The 16,906-nt window shown below is 39.7% G+C and overlaps 1 protein-coding gene across 5 annotated transcripts in view; it reads left to right on the forward strand.

Moving 5' to 3' along the window:
* Positions 1–16,906, forward strand: part of LOC119745586 (poly(rC)-binding protein 3-like) — an 81,778-nt gene that overhangs the window by 40,551 nt on the left and 24,321 nt on the right. For all 5 annotated transcript variants that reach the window (XM_038222054.1, XM_038222049.1, XM_038222052.1 and 2 more), the window contains 3 exons: positions 3,786–4,027; positions 8,772–8,795; positions 16,327–16,359. In XM_038222054.1, the coding sequence (XP_038077982.1) occupies positions 3,938–4,027; positions 8,772–8,795; positions 16,327–16,359 (147 nt within the window). In that variant the 5' untranslated portion in view covers positions 3,786–3,937. The remainder of the gene's footprint in view (positions 1–3,785; positions 4,028–8,771; positions 8,796–16,326; positions 16,360–16,906) is intronic.

A 16,906-nucleotide genomic window follows, 5' to 3' on the forward strand; every position in this document is an offset into this window, starting at 1 on the left:
TTGAGAATAGGCATCCCCAACCCAGGCCCCCCCCCCCCCCCCAACCCAGATCCGCTACTGAGTGGCAAAGTTCATGATTCCATTAAATGAGACAAAAGAGTTACATGTATTTGCAAAAAATCACAACTTACCATTTCAGTATCTTTTAAATGTAGTCAACACAAACAAACATGTGAATTACATGTCTCTGTCAGTCATTGTAGTATAAGTCTGATTAAAAAAAAACTCACCAAAACCAAACCCCCCCCCCCATTAAAAAAAGAGGAACACAATAAAACTTACAGTGTATTTAATTTCTCTTCAGGGCTGATCAGTTTTAAGTTTGGTCTGGAACTTGGCTTGTTATAAATTGTAACTAATCACCTGCTCTTTCAATGCTTTGAATACAATGTATGTGTAGACAGGTGTACCTGCAGGCTTTACTTTGTGCTTGAATTATGAACACTTATCATAGATGTGATCTTTTGAAATCTTTGTTCGGATGCTTGCCCGTAAAGACATCTGACAAAGCAGTATGAGTTGATGCTAAAACCTAAAGAACAAAAGTGATCTGCGCATGAATCTGACACCAAACGAAGACCTAGTGCCATCATTTCTGGAAATCTGCCCGGGAGGCAGATAAAGTGTTGCCATGGTAACAAGTCAAAGTGCCTGCATCCTGAGTCCAGGCTGAGTATGACAGGCCTATGAGTCCAAATCTCCCCCATTTGCTAGATGGTTGAATTCCGTCGGTTGAACACGGCCAGAGGATTTAGGCAGCTCTGAAATTGTGTGATTGGATGGATTGTGTGAACCTTTCGGTGACTGAGTGGTGAGTCCTGGGAATCTCAAAATTCCTGTCGAGTTCATGCACGGGCGTGTGTGTTTGAGGGTCTTAGCTGAATCTGAATTTTCCTTCAATTCAGTAAATTGGCACACTTTCCAGATGTTTACCCGGTACACATGTATGTGTAGTTCTGCACAAAGTTGATTTAGTCATGGATTTAGCAAGTTTTTCTTACAAAGTCTCATACGTGTACGCGTGCATGTTTCTTACTGGCATCTTTGTTAGAATTGTGTGTACGCCATATAAGCACCCTTGCGTGTAAAACACTTAACAGTAATGTAATCAACTATGGAGAAGAAGGCTGATGTTTACAATGTATTAAAGTTCTTCATGTATGCAGTTTGTCTTAATTGGCAATTTGAATTAAACTGGAAGCCTGTGTATAGTATAGTCGTCTAAAGAGTTTGATACAACGCTGCGTCGTAGATTGACAGTGTACGTGTACGTGTAAACAATGTGTGTGTACATGTAAGTGTGTGTATCATACACGTACTTAACACATGTAATGTACCGTACATCTACATATCTTGAAAGATTCTGTCTCTTTAATGACATTTTGGCTGCACTTTATTCCGGATCCCTCCCTGGTTTTAATCTTCCCCCGGGCCCTCCAAGGTTAAATTAATTGATATGCGTGATTATTCCTATCCATGATCACGCCGTATTGATTGGTTATTCAGCTATATTCACCTGCAAAATGTGCGCTTTGGGCCGGCCCTAGTTGGGTTAACCTTTTAAGATTTATCCCACCAGCAAATCTGCATGCAAATTGAAATCACGGCGAGTGCAGTGTGACGCACACACACACAAGACGTATGTACGCATGATTGGATTCCTCAAGACTGTCCTCCTCTTCGGCTGACAAACCCAACCCCATCCATCCTATCAATTCCAGAATATGAGACTATCCCATAGACAAGTTTCAAACACAATTGAACGCTCGGGTGAACCCAACCAATTCATGGGCGCTAACCAAATTAATACAAGGTTTATTGTTTTTAATAAATTTCCACGGCCGCGGTTGAGCAAGGGCATGCGGAGACGAGCTGTCGGACTGAAATGCTGCAGGAGTATTCCCCAGTCGACATGTTCAGGATCAGACGTGGGAGGCCTGGCCATACAGAGTTTTCACTCTAGCCAGTGCCGGTCAATTCCGATACAGCCCGGAGTGAGTCGGATTTTCCCACAGAGACCAGTCTGATTACACAGATCACTTTCCCCACAATCTTGTCAGCAAACATATTCAGATGGCGTAACTTGATTACGAACCCAATCTTCGCCGAGTAGGACCATGCACTTAAACCAAGAAATACACAAGATCTGCAATAAATTTTCTCCTCGCCACCGACCGATTGATTTTTTTTTTTTTTTGCGGAACGGAAATCCTGTCTTGTAGTGCCCTGCGTCATGCACACATTGCTCCTAGCAGTGAGCAAGGTGACCTTTTTTCTTTTATCACTCGACCCCGAGTGGGAGGCGTTTGAAACCGTAAACGCTTCGGTTATCGTATTTTGTTCTGTCTTCCTTTGAATGGCTTTTAGTGCCTTATCTATCGATCGATGGATGCAAAAACACGGCAACTTGCAAGTCATGAGATTGCTGTAAATTGCCATTAAGGCTGCCTTAAATGCATAATGCACACTCCCATGGGCATGCTTTGCACCAACGAAATAAAAGAGTTTCATTTCACTTAATTCTATCGAGAGGGGTTTTAGGGACACCCTCTCCCTTTTGTAGCTGGAATACATGAGGCACTTTAAAGAATCAATGCTGTAGAGTTAAGATGCCCGTCCAGTGGTACGGTTTGGCAGAGCCTTTTGTTTTGCTTATTTTTCAAAACCAAATCAATGCAGTATTAATAATGGATACTGTATAGCATTAAAGCAATATGCTGTTGTCAAGATGTGGCCATTCTTGTCCATTATTTTGCGCAAAGTCCCTTATGGACGTAGACAAAACAAAAACGACAGGATGTATGGAGATAGTGCTTCTTCCCAGCATCTCAATTTGTCTTTTGTACAGTTTTCAATGGATATCTATTATACACGGTGCACGGTGGGAGAAACCAAAAATTGAAACAGAAAATAAATTTTGGAAAAAATATTATTTATGTATACATGTATATATTTTAGTTTCTATTTTGTTTTTAAAGTAGACTACAGCGATTCTGCTTGGCAGATGAGATGCCTCAATGGTGACAAAATGAAAGAAAAATCTGTAAGAGATACATGTACATGTACCATTACATGAGCTTCTTGTATGATTTAATAACCATGAAAACATTATTTCTTTTATCTTGGCACTCGTAGCGCTTATTGTGTTACATGTAAAGGCCCTTTCATGCATAGCGCGAAAGCAAATGCAACACGAATTTGAATTCACAAACGTTGATCACATTTCGACTCCTGCGATTTTGCAGCAAATATTTTGTGACACCTAATTCGCTTCATATTCACTTCACATTAAGTGTGAACCGGCCTAAATCATAACCATTTACTTGTACAAGTTGGCAAAATGGCACAGTTACTTATGACAAAGTTCAACTGTTTGAACTATCTTCTTTACAAAGAATCAAATTTCAGACAGTTTCATTGCTTGTTTTGACAGATAAAATTTGGCAATTGTGAATTCCATAGAAAGAGTTCCATACCTAGACATCACTTACGTAAATGCAACACCCTGTGCACACACCCTATGAGACTGGTCTGAAAAATTCCAAGTGTTTTCTTGGTAAATGCTTCAATATTTTCCTAGCTAACTTGAACTTTCTAGGACATGTTATCGCTTTCTGATGGCTGATATAGGCCACTGCAGGGAAAAATTAGTGATGCCACGTATGGAATTCTTCCCAATTCCATTTTTCTTTCCAGTCACTCTGTTCAGGTTTGTATCTGACGAAGAGTTCTTAAATCTTAAGTTCTCTTTTCTTTTTTTTCCTTCCCCCGTCACTCGTTTCCAGGTTAGTCCAGACAGGGAGGCAAGATTGCTACTACCGGGTACCAAGACGCTGCCAACCTGACGACCTTCGTCCAATTTCCCTCGTACCCCCTGACCATCCTACCCACCCCTGCGTTGCCGCACCACCACCCTCCACCTCCCCCCCTCTACACCATGACCAGCCCAGAGGACACGTCCGGTATGGTGGGCAACAGTGACACGCCTAGTGTCACGCTCACCATCAGGCTCATCATGCAAGGAAAGGTAAACAGAAGTATTTATTATGATTATTATTATTCATTTCTGGTAATGAAATCAAGGATTCCTCAAAAGCACTCTACCGATAGGCACTGTAGCTCGCAATCCTGAGGAAACCTGTGGAGAGAAGACAATGAGAAGAAATTACAGTTTTAGAGGTGGGAGGAAGAGCCCAGAAGACTATTCTGGGGGAAACCCACGGAATCAGGCAGGGACTGAAAACCCAATCCACATATTGGCTCAGGCGGGATTCGAACCCAGGTCACAGCAGTGGAAGGCGAGGAAAGTACCGCTACGCCAACCTGACTCCCCAGTATCTGTTGTTTATTATTTATTTCATGCAATGAAACCACAGAATCCAACCAAAATCGCCCAAGGCACTGGAAGCTTGCAAGCCTGAAGAAACCTGTGCAGAGAGGGTAGTGAACAGCCGCGCGCACGTGTGCGTCGTTCCAATACTTGTGCGTGCTGCGCTGAATAACAAAACGAACTACTAATTTAAATTTTCCTACGGTGCTTCTTAAGAATCACCGTTGGAAATGCCTTCTTTCGTTGATTACTTCAAAATGTCAGCTTCCCAGAAAGAATAATTTCACAGGGAGTTTAGTCCCCTTACTATCTTTCAACCAAGTTTGTTTTCAACAATAATTACGCCAGTTACTTTTCGGATGGCTGCAAATGATGGACTATACCTTTAAGTCTGAACACCCCATCTAGAAGCGGACCTGGGCAGGAATCGAACCCGGACCATAGAGTTCAAAGGTGTGGAAAGGACCACCACGCAAATCTGATGCCCCACATACCTGTAGGTGTTGTAAGGGAAACAGAATTGTTGAACAACGCAGGCCACTGTCGTCCAAATTTGTTAGTGAGTACACGTATTGAGGAAATTAGTTTCTGATCGCATGTATGAATACGAGTATTGGAACGTGCACTTGAGCACATACGAACGCTACAAAATCAGCGTGGGGTTGTTAAAAACTATCCAGTTTTTATCCGTAGTATTCTCATAGAGCATAAAATACAATCGTGTATTTTTAATTCAGTTCTCCAATATCACTTTAAAGAAATCATACTACGGTTAACAAAACATGCATAAAAGCACCCATACACCACAAATACATCCAATAATTCAGAACTACTCCGTGCCCCTGCATCAAGAAAAGGTCGGCAGTGATCAAATAATAGATGGAGTTTCAGAAATCATATTTTCAGTTGTCACATCTGCTTTACAAAGTACGTGCAATATAAACAGCCAAATTCATTCTTCACTGTAATAAAAAGGAAACGAGATTGGTTGACTTCCATCAAATCCAAGAGCGATTAAAGAAATTGTCGATCGATCACCTTTGACATACTGTTCTAGCACTCAACCAACGAAGCTACATGGACATGCACATGTTTATGTTAATGGTCGGAGAAATCAGAAATTTTAAAATCCAGTTATCCTAAAACCAGCTCGATATGGTCTCGGAAGCTGCGGACTCAACGAATTTGTGTTCCACTTTGCGTGGAATGTGTACGGCCGTTGTCTATGAGATCTGGAAAGCTGCTATGCAGCACGCATGTGGCTATTGTCTCCCGGTTTATCGCCTCTCATTGAGCTGTGGCAGTCAGAGACAATGGAGCAAATTAGGAGATGTTCCTGAAATTTTTCTTTAGCTTGTGTCACAAAAAAATGGAAGGCTTTTGTAAAGGTTGGTTTCGAAAATCCTGTTTTCCAACATCCAAACGGAATGGTGGAATTCAAACCAAATTTTGAAAGTACATCCCGTCCGTTGTTGAGTATCCCTGGCTAATGTAGGCCAAGATGAATTTCTCCAATCATATCAGATACCTCCCTCTGTGCTGTGTTATTATCATAAGATCACACCACCAAGAGAAGAAACACAAATATGAAAGGTGTTTGCCGAGACACTCTGCGGGTTATCGTTACACTTTACTAAAGTCAAATGTGTCCCAGCTCGGAAAGGGTAACCAGGTCGTTTGGGGTCAACCTTTGCTGATCTAATCTAGATCCATTGGTAGTTATTTTAGCAGCAGCTGCACCATGTACAGGTCTACGCTGGGGGTAGAAATCCCACACTGTTAAATTTTGGCCTGGGTTATTACTAGCATTGTGGCATCGGTTCAACCATGGAGGAATTCTGTAAATTTAAGGTCCAAATTGTGACATTTTGTTACAAACGATGACCATCCAATGCTGCCAATAATGAGCTTGTTGAATTGAAACGTGAAACTTGTTGGGTGCATCAGCAGTCACACAAGTGGTTGAAATTCAATCATTTGAGACAAGACTTCCATGTACATGTACATACATTGTACATTCAGTACATTGTACATGTACCATTTGGCATGAATCTTGGACTCGTGACGTGTTTCAAGTGCTCGGAATACAGTGTTCATTCCAGTTTAGTTGTCCTTTTCATCGCCGGTTGACCAGCAGCTGTGAAAGCTGTCAGCAGCAAAGCACTTGGAAAATTTGAACTCTTGGATGTCATAATCCAGGCTGTGTTGTTGTTATGGAGAAAAGAGTGCTAGCGGCAAGGCTTTGCTTCAGCCTCTCCGTTAAGACATATTGAGAGACAGGAACCCATTAACTTCCACTGTGTAGTACTACATGTCCATGTATCTCCAGGAAGACGGTTGGTGCTTTGAAGACTGGGTAACCTATTTCTTTGACATTTACGCGTGAAACTAGACAATTTGTGCCTCTCCGCCAATTATATTTACATGTAATAGGAACAGTTCCCGGGAACTTCTCATAATTCTGACAGACTTTCAAGTTCTTAGAATTCCTATTTTATTGGTGATGAAAATGCCCTGCAAGAGCAGAATACACGATCAGTCCCATTGTTCTCCATCGGGGATGTTATTTCATGTAATATCATTCCAATTTGCCAACGTCATGCATAGTCCTTGGTCAAAACATATTAAAAAGGAAATCGGAAGATTTTGCAAAACAATGGAATGATGGAATGTATAATGTACGGACATGTACAAGTGTACAAATGTACCTGCCTTTTGTCATAGTAAAATTAAACCGCCATTTTTGACAGAATTACAACAAATTAACCCAGGCTGTACCAGATCCTCCAAATCCACATGGACTTGGAGATTTTTCAGGATTGAGGATCTTCCCTTTTTTGACATGGATTTACCTATTGATATTTAAAGATGTAGTACCGCGGTCCCTCCCAGGATTAATCTAAGATGTCTTGCTGTGACGAAAGAAGACCTCTTGACTTCTGGAGGAGTTTACCTCCCCGGAGAAAGCGTTCAGAATGTTGTAGCTTCATGCAACATTGCAGCGTGGACTGTTTGGAATTTAGACCTGCTGTTTAAGACAAATTGAAATGTTCATGCGCTTGCCGCATACAATGTACATACAATTATTTTAAATATACTTGTACATGATGATGGACAGACCTGGCATTCACATAAATGCTGTAAACACATTGTCTTGCCATTCATGCAGTGCACTCTGTAAAGGTGATGTCATATGTTTCTTCAAAAATTCAAAATTTTGGCTGCCAGACATAAATTTGGCTCCTACAGGGTTTGTTATACACTTATGTGCACAAACTGAAAGCCCAGGTTTCACAAAGGGTAGCAGATGCCTGAAAATCGGAACAAAGTACTTGTTTTTCGTAAATACATACAAATTGAAAATTCGTTTGGAGAAAATTTTTTTTTTGAAGAGCAAGGGATATGCATTCTTTAAAGGCATATACATGTAAGATCATTTGCATTTATCCCACAAGTAACCTACCTTGTTATTTTCAAAAAAGCTTACTTGGATTAAAGATCATACTGGTACATGTACATGTACTAAACATCCGGAGAAATTATTCCATCTGGATTGCTGTCATTTAGAATGAAATCAAGAGTTGTTTGTGATTTCTATCGATCAGCTACTGTGCATAGGGTGCTTTTGAGGAATCTTTGGTTTAATTACCAATGGAAAACAATCATGCGGCATTTATTCAGTGCTACGTGTACATAGGATTGGGTCAAAGTTTGTTAAAAAGTGAATTTTTTTGTATGCATCGTTTATGTTTGTAGGGCTTAGACAAATACATGTATGTACGTACATTACAACTTGAATTGAAATTGACATGAATAGATTTTATTTACGAGTTGGCCATATTAAATTGAAAGCGAGGTAAACTCTTCATTTTTCAAACTTGCGAGTAGAAATGAAAGCAATGAAATGAAGCTTCATTACAAATTCTGCTCTGATGATTTGAAATTTGTGATTAAACATATCCTATGTTTTATGCCAAATTTAAACATAACAACTTGGGAAAAAAAAATGAAAGTGCGGCTTGGAATGCACTCCAATCATAAAATAGTCTGGCACCATCCCACTCAACAGTTTACAATTTATAAAATTGATTCAGGGAACATGATCCAAAATGGCTTCCTTGTGAATTTAAGGTCTACATTGCCAAGAGCTCTGATTGATTCAAGCATGCTTCCAACACCTAACAAGCACTAAAAAACAGTGTTTAATCCCAAACGCAGTCCATAAAACAAAAACTTGTCAATGGCACGACTTGTACATGTACAGTATGTTAGTTGTTACTCCCCTGCATACACATACTATGTATGTGTTATTGTTGCCTTGGGTCCTGCTTTGAATTTACTTGTTATTCAGCGAAGTGGCAGGAAATTAAATCCCGCCCTCTTTTTCTCTCCATTCTTCAACATTTTCCTTAATTTTTTCTCTCCGTTTCTAAACCTGCAGGAAGTTGGCAGCATCATAGGCAAGGTGAGTACAATGTACTTTTGTGTAAATGTCTTAGGCCAAAAAAAAAAAAAAAACTCCTTACTTTTTTCAAAAAGGCAGGACGCTAAAAATGTTTTTTAATTTTTTTATTTGGCCTTAGTGATGTGGTCCAGATTTCAATTTCAATCTGTCCGTGTGTCTCTTTCTTTCGTGAAAATGGAGAAGAGTGTTTTTGAGGGATTGAGTTTAGAGTGTGTCCAGTTTTTTTGTAGATTTTTAATTTTTTTTTTCCTGGGGACTTATTTGGCCTTAGCGACGTGGTGCAGATTTCAATTTCAATCTGTCCATGTGTCTCTTTCTTTCGTGAAAAGGAGAGCAGTGTTTTTGAGGGATTGAGTTTAGAGTGTGTCCTGTTTTTTTTATAGATTTTTTAATTTGTCTCCTGGGGACTCTGTGTTTGCTTTTTTCTTTTTATCATTTTTTTCAAAGAAATCGCAAAGACAAACTGACTAGGGGCATTATAATATTTTATCAAGTTGAACAAAAACATTGACCAAATGTGGAACCACCAACATACGCTGTGCATAGAGGGCTGGATAGCTCAGTAGGAAGGGCACCGAAAAAAAAATGCAATGCTTATACATGTATAGTGCTTTCCATCGTATCAACAATCTCAAAGCGCTTTACAATTATTCTCCCGTTCATCAGGCCACGAGACCACGCAGCAGCTGATATCAGCGCACATTCGGTCCTCTACCCTCACAGGTACCCATTCGTACTCCTGGGTGGAGAGAGGCAATTGTAGTTAAGTGTCTTGCCCAAGGGCACAAACACCATGTTCCTGGTGGGGTTCGAACCCACATGGGTCATTCCATGCCAACTCAACAAATGGTGCACACCATCACCTCTTGGATTTTTTTCTTTTTTGGTGTACTGAAAGATACTTAGGAGAAATGCAAATTCTGAAAATTTGGGGTCTCTACGACTTTTCGTTCTTGCGCAACAGCATTTTGAAATTTGAGGTGGGCGGGGCCAAAAGTGCGTCGCGTCACGAAATTCAATGTTTAAAGGGCCATATATTTAAAACTATACCCCCCAGACATTTCAAACTTGGTAATCTGGGCTATTTTTTGCTGTAGATTTCAAATATTTAAACAGAAAGAAAGTAGCTTGTTTCATTTTTAAGTTAGAGGGGCCCCAAAATGGCCCAAAACTCATCTGGACCAATGTTCGGGGGGGGGTGTAAGTCAAAAATTGAAAATATTTTTACCACCAAATTTTTTGCCTGTAATAGCCCCCAGTTGAAACTACTTTCATGTAAAATCTTACACTTATATTAACTTCATTGAATGAGATATAGCCCTTGCAAAAAGCAAATTGTTTATTTTTACGATAACTTGACCCCCCCAAAAACCAACGTCAGACATTCCGCACCAAATTTTGCTTCACATATGTTTGAGGTTGGTCCTTAGTGAAGTCCTCTGAAAAGTTTCATGTTGGTGTCTAAATGTCTTCAGTGGATAGCTGGGCTTTATAAAGAGTCTATATCTTATGATGCTGCAGGTTCCGTAACAATACATGTACATGCATGTACATGTACTTGTATTTTACGGAACCAGCACAACAAAATCCCCCGACTGTTGAAAGACTTGGGTCAAGACTACCCATTTCCTGCTCAATAAACAGTTGCTTGTAGACCTACGTATGCATTATTTGCAAATTAGGTTAAATGACTTGAGAGTCTTATTCTTTCCATGTGCTCATCACACAGCATGCATGTCATGTATACATTGTACACATGTAGTAAACCAGTTCTCACTTGCATAGTATAGCACTAACCTGAACCAAAGAGAAGTGATTCAGTTTGAGTAAAGGGTCTATGGTTTTAACCTGATTGATCTTAGTTTTCATTATGGATAAGGGGAAACCTAGTTCATGCAGGAAACTCATCATGCACCAATTGTAGCAGCTGACCTCAACCCAGGAAAATATGTTTGTGTGGTCTATATGATGATGTTTGGTACATTGCTATTGTAGAAGATGTATCACAACTTCATGAGGATGTGTATGTCTGCTTCATGTACAGGACGGAATCAACAAATACTCTCTATTGGCCACAAAGAGAGGATAAATGTAACATTCCATTTGTTGATGTGTTGTGTTGCGTACCAACACCAGAACTTCTACATAGCAGTGGAAGGCAATACAAACTTAGTGAGCCAACCATCATGCAACTCATTCAACTTCATCAAAACTACATGTACATCACAAGGAATGCATAATTTCACCTGTGAAACTGTAAACAATTATATCAACTGTCTACATGTACAAATGTAAGCTAAGTTTCATACCCAACTTATTCTTTATGTACCGACTGCTGTTATTCTACATTGTATGTACGTGTACATGTATGTTACGGAACCTGCAGCATCATAAGATATAGACTCTTTATAAAGCCCAGCTATCCACTGAAGACATTTAGACACCAACATGAAACTTTTCAGAGGACTTCACTAAGGACCAACCTCAAACATATGTGAAGCAAAATTTGGTGCGGAATGTCTGACGTTGGTTTTTGGGGGGGTCAAGTTATCGTAAAAATAAACAATTTGCTTTTTGCAAGGGCTATATCTCATTCAATGAAGTTAATATAAGTGTAAGATTTTACATGAAAGTAGTTTCAACTGGGGGCTATTACAGACTAAAAATTTGGTGGAAAAAATATTTTCAATTTTTGACTTACACCCCCCCGAACATTGGTCCAGATGAGTTTTGGGCCATTTTGGGGCCCCTCTAACTTAAAAATGAAACAAGCTACTTTCTTTCTGTTTAAATATTTGAAATCTACAGCAAAAAATAGCCCAGATTACCAAGTTTGAAATGTCTGGGGGGTATAGTTTTAAATATATGGCCCTTTAAACATTGAATTTCATGACGCGACGCACTTTTGGCCCCGCCCACCTCAAATTTCAAAATGCTGTTGCGCAAGAACGAAAAGTCGTAGAGACCCCAAATTTTCAGAATTTGCATTTCTCCTAAGTATCTTTCAGTACACCAAAAAAGAAAAAAATCCAAGAGGTGATGGTGTGCACCATTTGTTGAGTTGGCATGGAATGACCCACATACATTCATGAGTCAATCACCGTAACCACTGGACCATGGCATTCTACTTTGGAACAGCAAGTCCCAGGTTCAAACACCGCTCTAGTCAAATTTCATTTTGTTTGTTCGTTTGTTCTTTTTAAGGAAATGTTCCAACATTTCTCACAGTAAGTATACCACAGAAGAAAGTCTTGCCTATGTATACATCACATGAAATCTGTAAATGAATGCCATTGATATACACTGTTGTACAGGTTCGTGTCAAACCTGATCAATTTGCCTAATCGATGCCTGGTCACAAGGTGTTTTGAAACGCGACAATTCAAGAACATGTTAGGAGAAAATAAATATCTTCACAGTAGACATGTACCGGTAGGCGATGATTAAACTTTTTTGTTTCTGCCAAAAATTGTTAAATTTTGACACAAAACGTTAGTTTTCGATCTCTAGGTGACATTTATGTTTTCCTTGTACTAAAATACATGTATTGTACATGTACGTCCACTTAAAACTTACATGTACTATGCCTTTGTACTTTATTATCTGAGTAAAATGCTTTAATTTATGATGTTCATTTTACATAAAATAAATGTCATCCTTTTTTGTATTGCTGGTATGTTTTAAAAAACCATAGATTGAGAGATCACAAGGGTAGTTTGCATGAATGGCACCACTATTCCATGGGTTATCAGTTATGACCATATGGATACCGGTACATTAAATGGTGATAAATAAGCATGACAGCACGGTGAATTTGAAATAACTACAAATAAATGATACTTTGAAGTGTTACGATAGTGAAGCACAAATTACTGGGATTTGTACATGTTGTGGTACAAGATGTGAATAATGAGAACAGGATGTGAGAAATAAGTACATGGAACATGTGCAGCGCTGAGCTAGGTATAGGGACTTAATAGATCGGTGTTTGATCGAGAAATCTGTCTGGGTAAGCTCCTATTTGCAATGCCCAATTTGCGTCAGACTTAATTCCGCGGCCCACGTGGGAGGATGTTTGTGCTGAAAACAAACTCCCTATCGGTCTGCGAGCAGGTCAATTTCTAGCTATCCCCCCCCCCCCCCCCTAAAGGAGGGCATCATGAGATTGCTGTCTTTCTCCTCAGGACGGGATAATCCATTTTCATCCAAAGGGGTGGGGGTACTCAAGTAGCAAGCTGAGTTGAGCATCATCCCAGATGCACCTGTTTTTTGGGGGCCAGCAATGCGGTTGATTGGTTGTTGTGGTTCACTGTAGGTGATACAAGAGAAGAGGTGTCCAATTTCAGTTGGCTGTGGGAGTGTACTGATGTCTATTTTTTTTTCGAGTCGCCAGTGTTTGCATAGGGCCCATCTCTCTGTGGGACTCTCACTATCTCCTTCTTGTCTAGTGGGATCTTTGTGGCTGTAGATGTATTGCTCTTATCAGGAAATGAGGCTTCAAGGGGAATCTCAGTGACATTATGAAATTGGTGTCAAAAAGCAAAAGGACACGACTTATTCCCCTTCCCCCCATTTTTTTGAAACTTCTTTCCAGGGTCATACTGGTTTCAAATTCGTCTGGTTTATTGGGGGTACTTTGTGCCCAGTCTAGGGTAGCTAAAAGATTTTCTAACAAGGGACGTTGCTTTGAGATGAAAAGCTACACAAGGAGTTTTGACCGATCCTTTCTTTCTAATCCTGTCTGGCACGCTAATAATTATACATGCACAGTATATACATGTAGCACTGTGGGTTTGGTAAAGATTTCCACTTGGAAGCTTGCCGATATTCAGGGCTCAAAATACATTGCTTCACTGCCCCCCACTCCAACGCCTTGTTAGCGCAACTGTACACAATGTACATTGACTTGTGGATTAAAACAGTTTTCTATACCTTGTTTTTATGGTCAGGTGTTCCCTCTTAATCGTAAGCTTATGCCCTAATGAGCAGCAGGGGCTTAGACCTTAACCATTCGATATGTAACCTTCAAATACACTTTTTTGGGACGACGTGACCATGAACTTCATGTGACTGTAAGACATCGGGACGACCGCTGCATGCTCTGCGGTGCACTAATTAAAAAGATGACTTATTTAGGGGGACTGATGTCTGCAACAGACGCACTGTGCCATCCTAATCAAACATTAATGGGCAGTGGCAGGTTGTGTAGTTGGGTGAACTAAAGATGTTTCCCATCCAGAATGTTTTCTTTTCTTATGTTTCAAGGACGTCATTTCTGTCTGTCCTTGATTGCTGTATACATACATGTACATGTACAGTACATGTATGGAAGACCATGGGAAGACATTAACTCTTGGTACATGTTTTTACATTTTTTTTTAGACTTATAATGCTGAATTTGTACTTGTTCTTTTTTTCAAAACTGAGGTTGGTGAGTAGTGTTGATGTCAGTCACAAGTACATGTAAGTCATATGTCTGAATTTGATAAAATGTACCGGTACGGACACTTGATGCAAGATGGCAACCTTCTTATGATAATGATGTCAAAGGTCACATACCAAGGTCAAAGGTCATCTGAGGTCAAGTTGTAAAAGAGGCTGAACATGTAAAATTGGTCTCATTTGAAAAGTTGAAGTTTATATGGAACCAAACTTGGGTCATAGTTGCAACATGATAACCTTCATATATAATGATGTCAGAGGTCACATACCAACGTCAAAGGTTATCTGAGGTCAAGTTGTAAAATAGGCTGAAAATGTAAAATTGGTCTCATTTGAAAAGTTGAAGTCAATTTGGAACCAAACTTTGGACATAGCTGCAACATGGAAACTTTCATACTGATTAGTCACTCTTTAAAGATATAATTGCGAAAGCAGGCGAGACACATGGTTCGAGAGCCATCTTGTTGAAATTTTGAAAGAGGGCGGTACCATTTGTATGGCTTGGAATGTTGTATTGTTTCCATAATGTAACTAAGACAAGCACCCTTTTTATTCGTTGGCTAACAAACGATTAAAAGTGAGTTCATTTTTGAAATTTTGAAGGGGGCAGTTTGTATTAGGTGGATTTAGCCGGGGACTGACATAATTAAGTAGACATAACATACGTTGTACGTACACTACATGGTACCTTTGATGAGTATCTGCGTATACAGACGCATCATTCCGCCTCATCACTCAGTGTTTCCACTGAGTGGAATCCCCTCTTTATAATTAGACCAAACCAACCACAAAATGCAGTCCACACAATCCAAACAAAGGTCGCTGAAAATTATACTCATGAGACCTGATGTTCTATAGTGCTCTATCCAATCCAGACTTTCCTCAATCATTTTGACATCAGAAAGGTCACTCAATATTTACTCTGCCCGGAGGTAGTATATTGTTGTCCATGTTATATGTGACAGTTGTGTGGGTTTGGTAGGCATTGCTGGCTGCACTTATTTCTCGAGGCTTTACTGTCCATGTACAATGTAGATAGACACCCAATCTACGTATGGCCAAAAAAAAAAAGTCTCCGGTTTCTGGTATGCGCGCGCGTCGCCGTAGCCATGCGCGTCGGCAAAATGAATTTTTTTTTTTTTCAATGAAAGATGATGTCTCAAAACCGCCAAACTCACTGGTTTGACTGTAATCCTGCTGCTGCACAATTTTAACGTGTTTCTAGATTGGGTTATGGTCGAGAATAAGCTTTATGTGGCCTCTCTGGACTCCCATATATTTGCACTAAGTTTAGTCGGGCACCATTTGCAGTCGACATTTGAAGCCAAAAACTCAGGTAAAAAAACAAAAGAAGCCGCGTCGCCGCACCACTTTTTGGGCAAGCTCCATACCAGAAACCGGAGACTTTTTTTTTTGGCCTATGTCATTTTTTCTTCTATCTTGAGTGGCGGATACTCAGCGATAGTCCTGCGTAGAGCTGGCACCGTCGAGTGGCTTGTTATGAAGGCATTCTATCTTCCTCCGGAAATCAAGGAAGATAGCAAAGATGAGGAATTAGGTTTCTCGTGATTGTGATTTGTGTCTTTCGTAAAATGAGACACAGTTCGATTGGGATGACTCAAAATTTGTCAAATCAGATACTTAAAAAAAATTAATTAATGGAACAATCCGTGGAAGTTTCATATAGAAAACCCAAACATTTCAGTTTTGTAGTGATTGCAAAATTAACTTAATGGAAAGATTCATGTAAGTCTGTTAAATTTACATACATTTGTGAATTTACTTTGTCGGTTCAATCTAAATTGATATTGTACATGTACATCTGAAAATTGTGTTGATACATGCATTTACATGTATGTAGCAGAAACACGACATGTTTTTATTGTACAGTATATGCATGTACATACACATACACATGTACATGGGCAGAACTTTGTCTTGTATGTTCACTGAGAATTTCTTCATCACGTGCATTTACATGTATGATTTGTACAAGATGTGCATTCAAAGTGTTAAGTGTTGCTGTTTGGTAAAATAATCGCACACTTCTGATCATTCATTTCATTTATTTGTGTGTTTTTTCTCACAGAATGGTGAAACTGTCAAAAAATTCAGAGCAGAGGTGAGTGAAACTGGAAAGAAACTAACTTCTTAATTTTTATTACAAAGTCCCACTTGATGTTTGCTGTTTCATAACTTAAAGAGGTTGTGGAATGCTTGAAGACATTTCCGTCATTTTTCGGGTATATGTAGCCTAAGGTGTAGTGAAATAAAAACAACTATTGTGTCTGTCATGAAATGAGTACAAAAGCTACTTTTGAGAGCTGTTTTCAGGTCCTGTTTCAAACCGGACGTGCAATTTGTGTAAAAGTCGTCGTTGGGGGCAGCAAACAAAACATAGTAAATCGTGACGTAATAAACAGGACTCGTTTATACTACGCTGCATCGGGAGTCCTGTTTATTACGTCACGATTTACTATGTTTTGTTTACTGCCCCTAACGACGACTTTTACACAAATTGCAAGTTCGGGTCGAAACAGGACCTGAAAAACAGCTCTCAAAAGTACCTTTTGTACTTATTTCATGTCCGACACAATAGTCGTTTTCATTTTATTACACCTTAGGCTACATATACCCGAAAAATGACAAAAATGTCTTCGAGCATTCCA

This window comes from Patiria miniata, unplaced genomic scaffold, assembly GCF_015706575.1.
Source record: "Patiria miniata isolate m_02_andy unplaced genomic scaffold, ASM1570657v1 HiC_scaffold_7, whole genome shotgun sequence".
Taxonomy (NCBI): Eukaryota; Metazoa; Echinodermata; class Asteroidea; order Valvatida; family Asterinidae; genus Patiria; species Patiria miniata.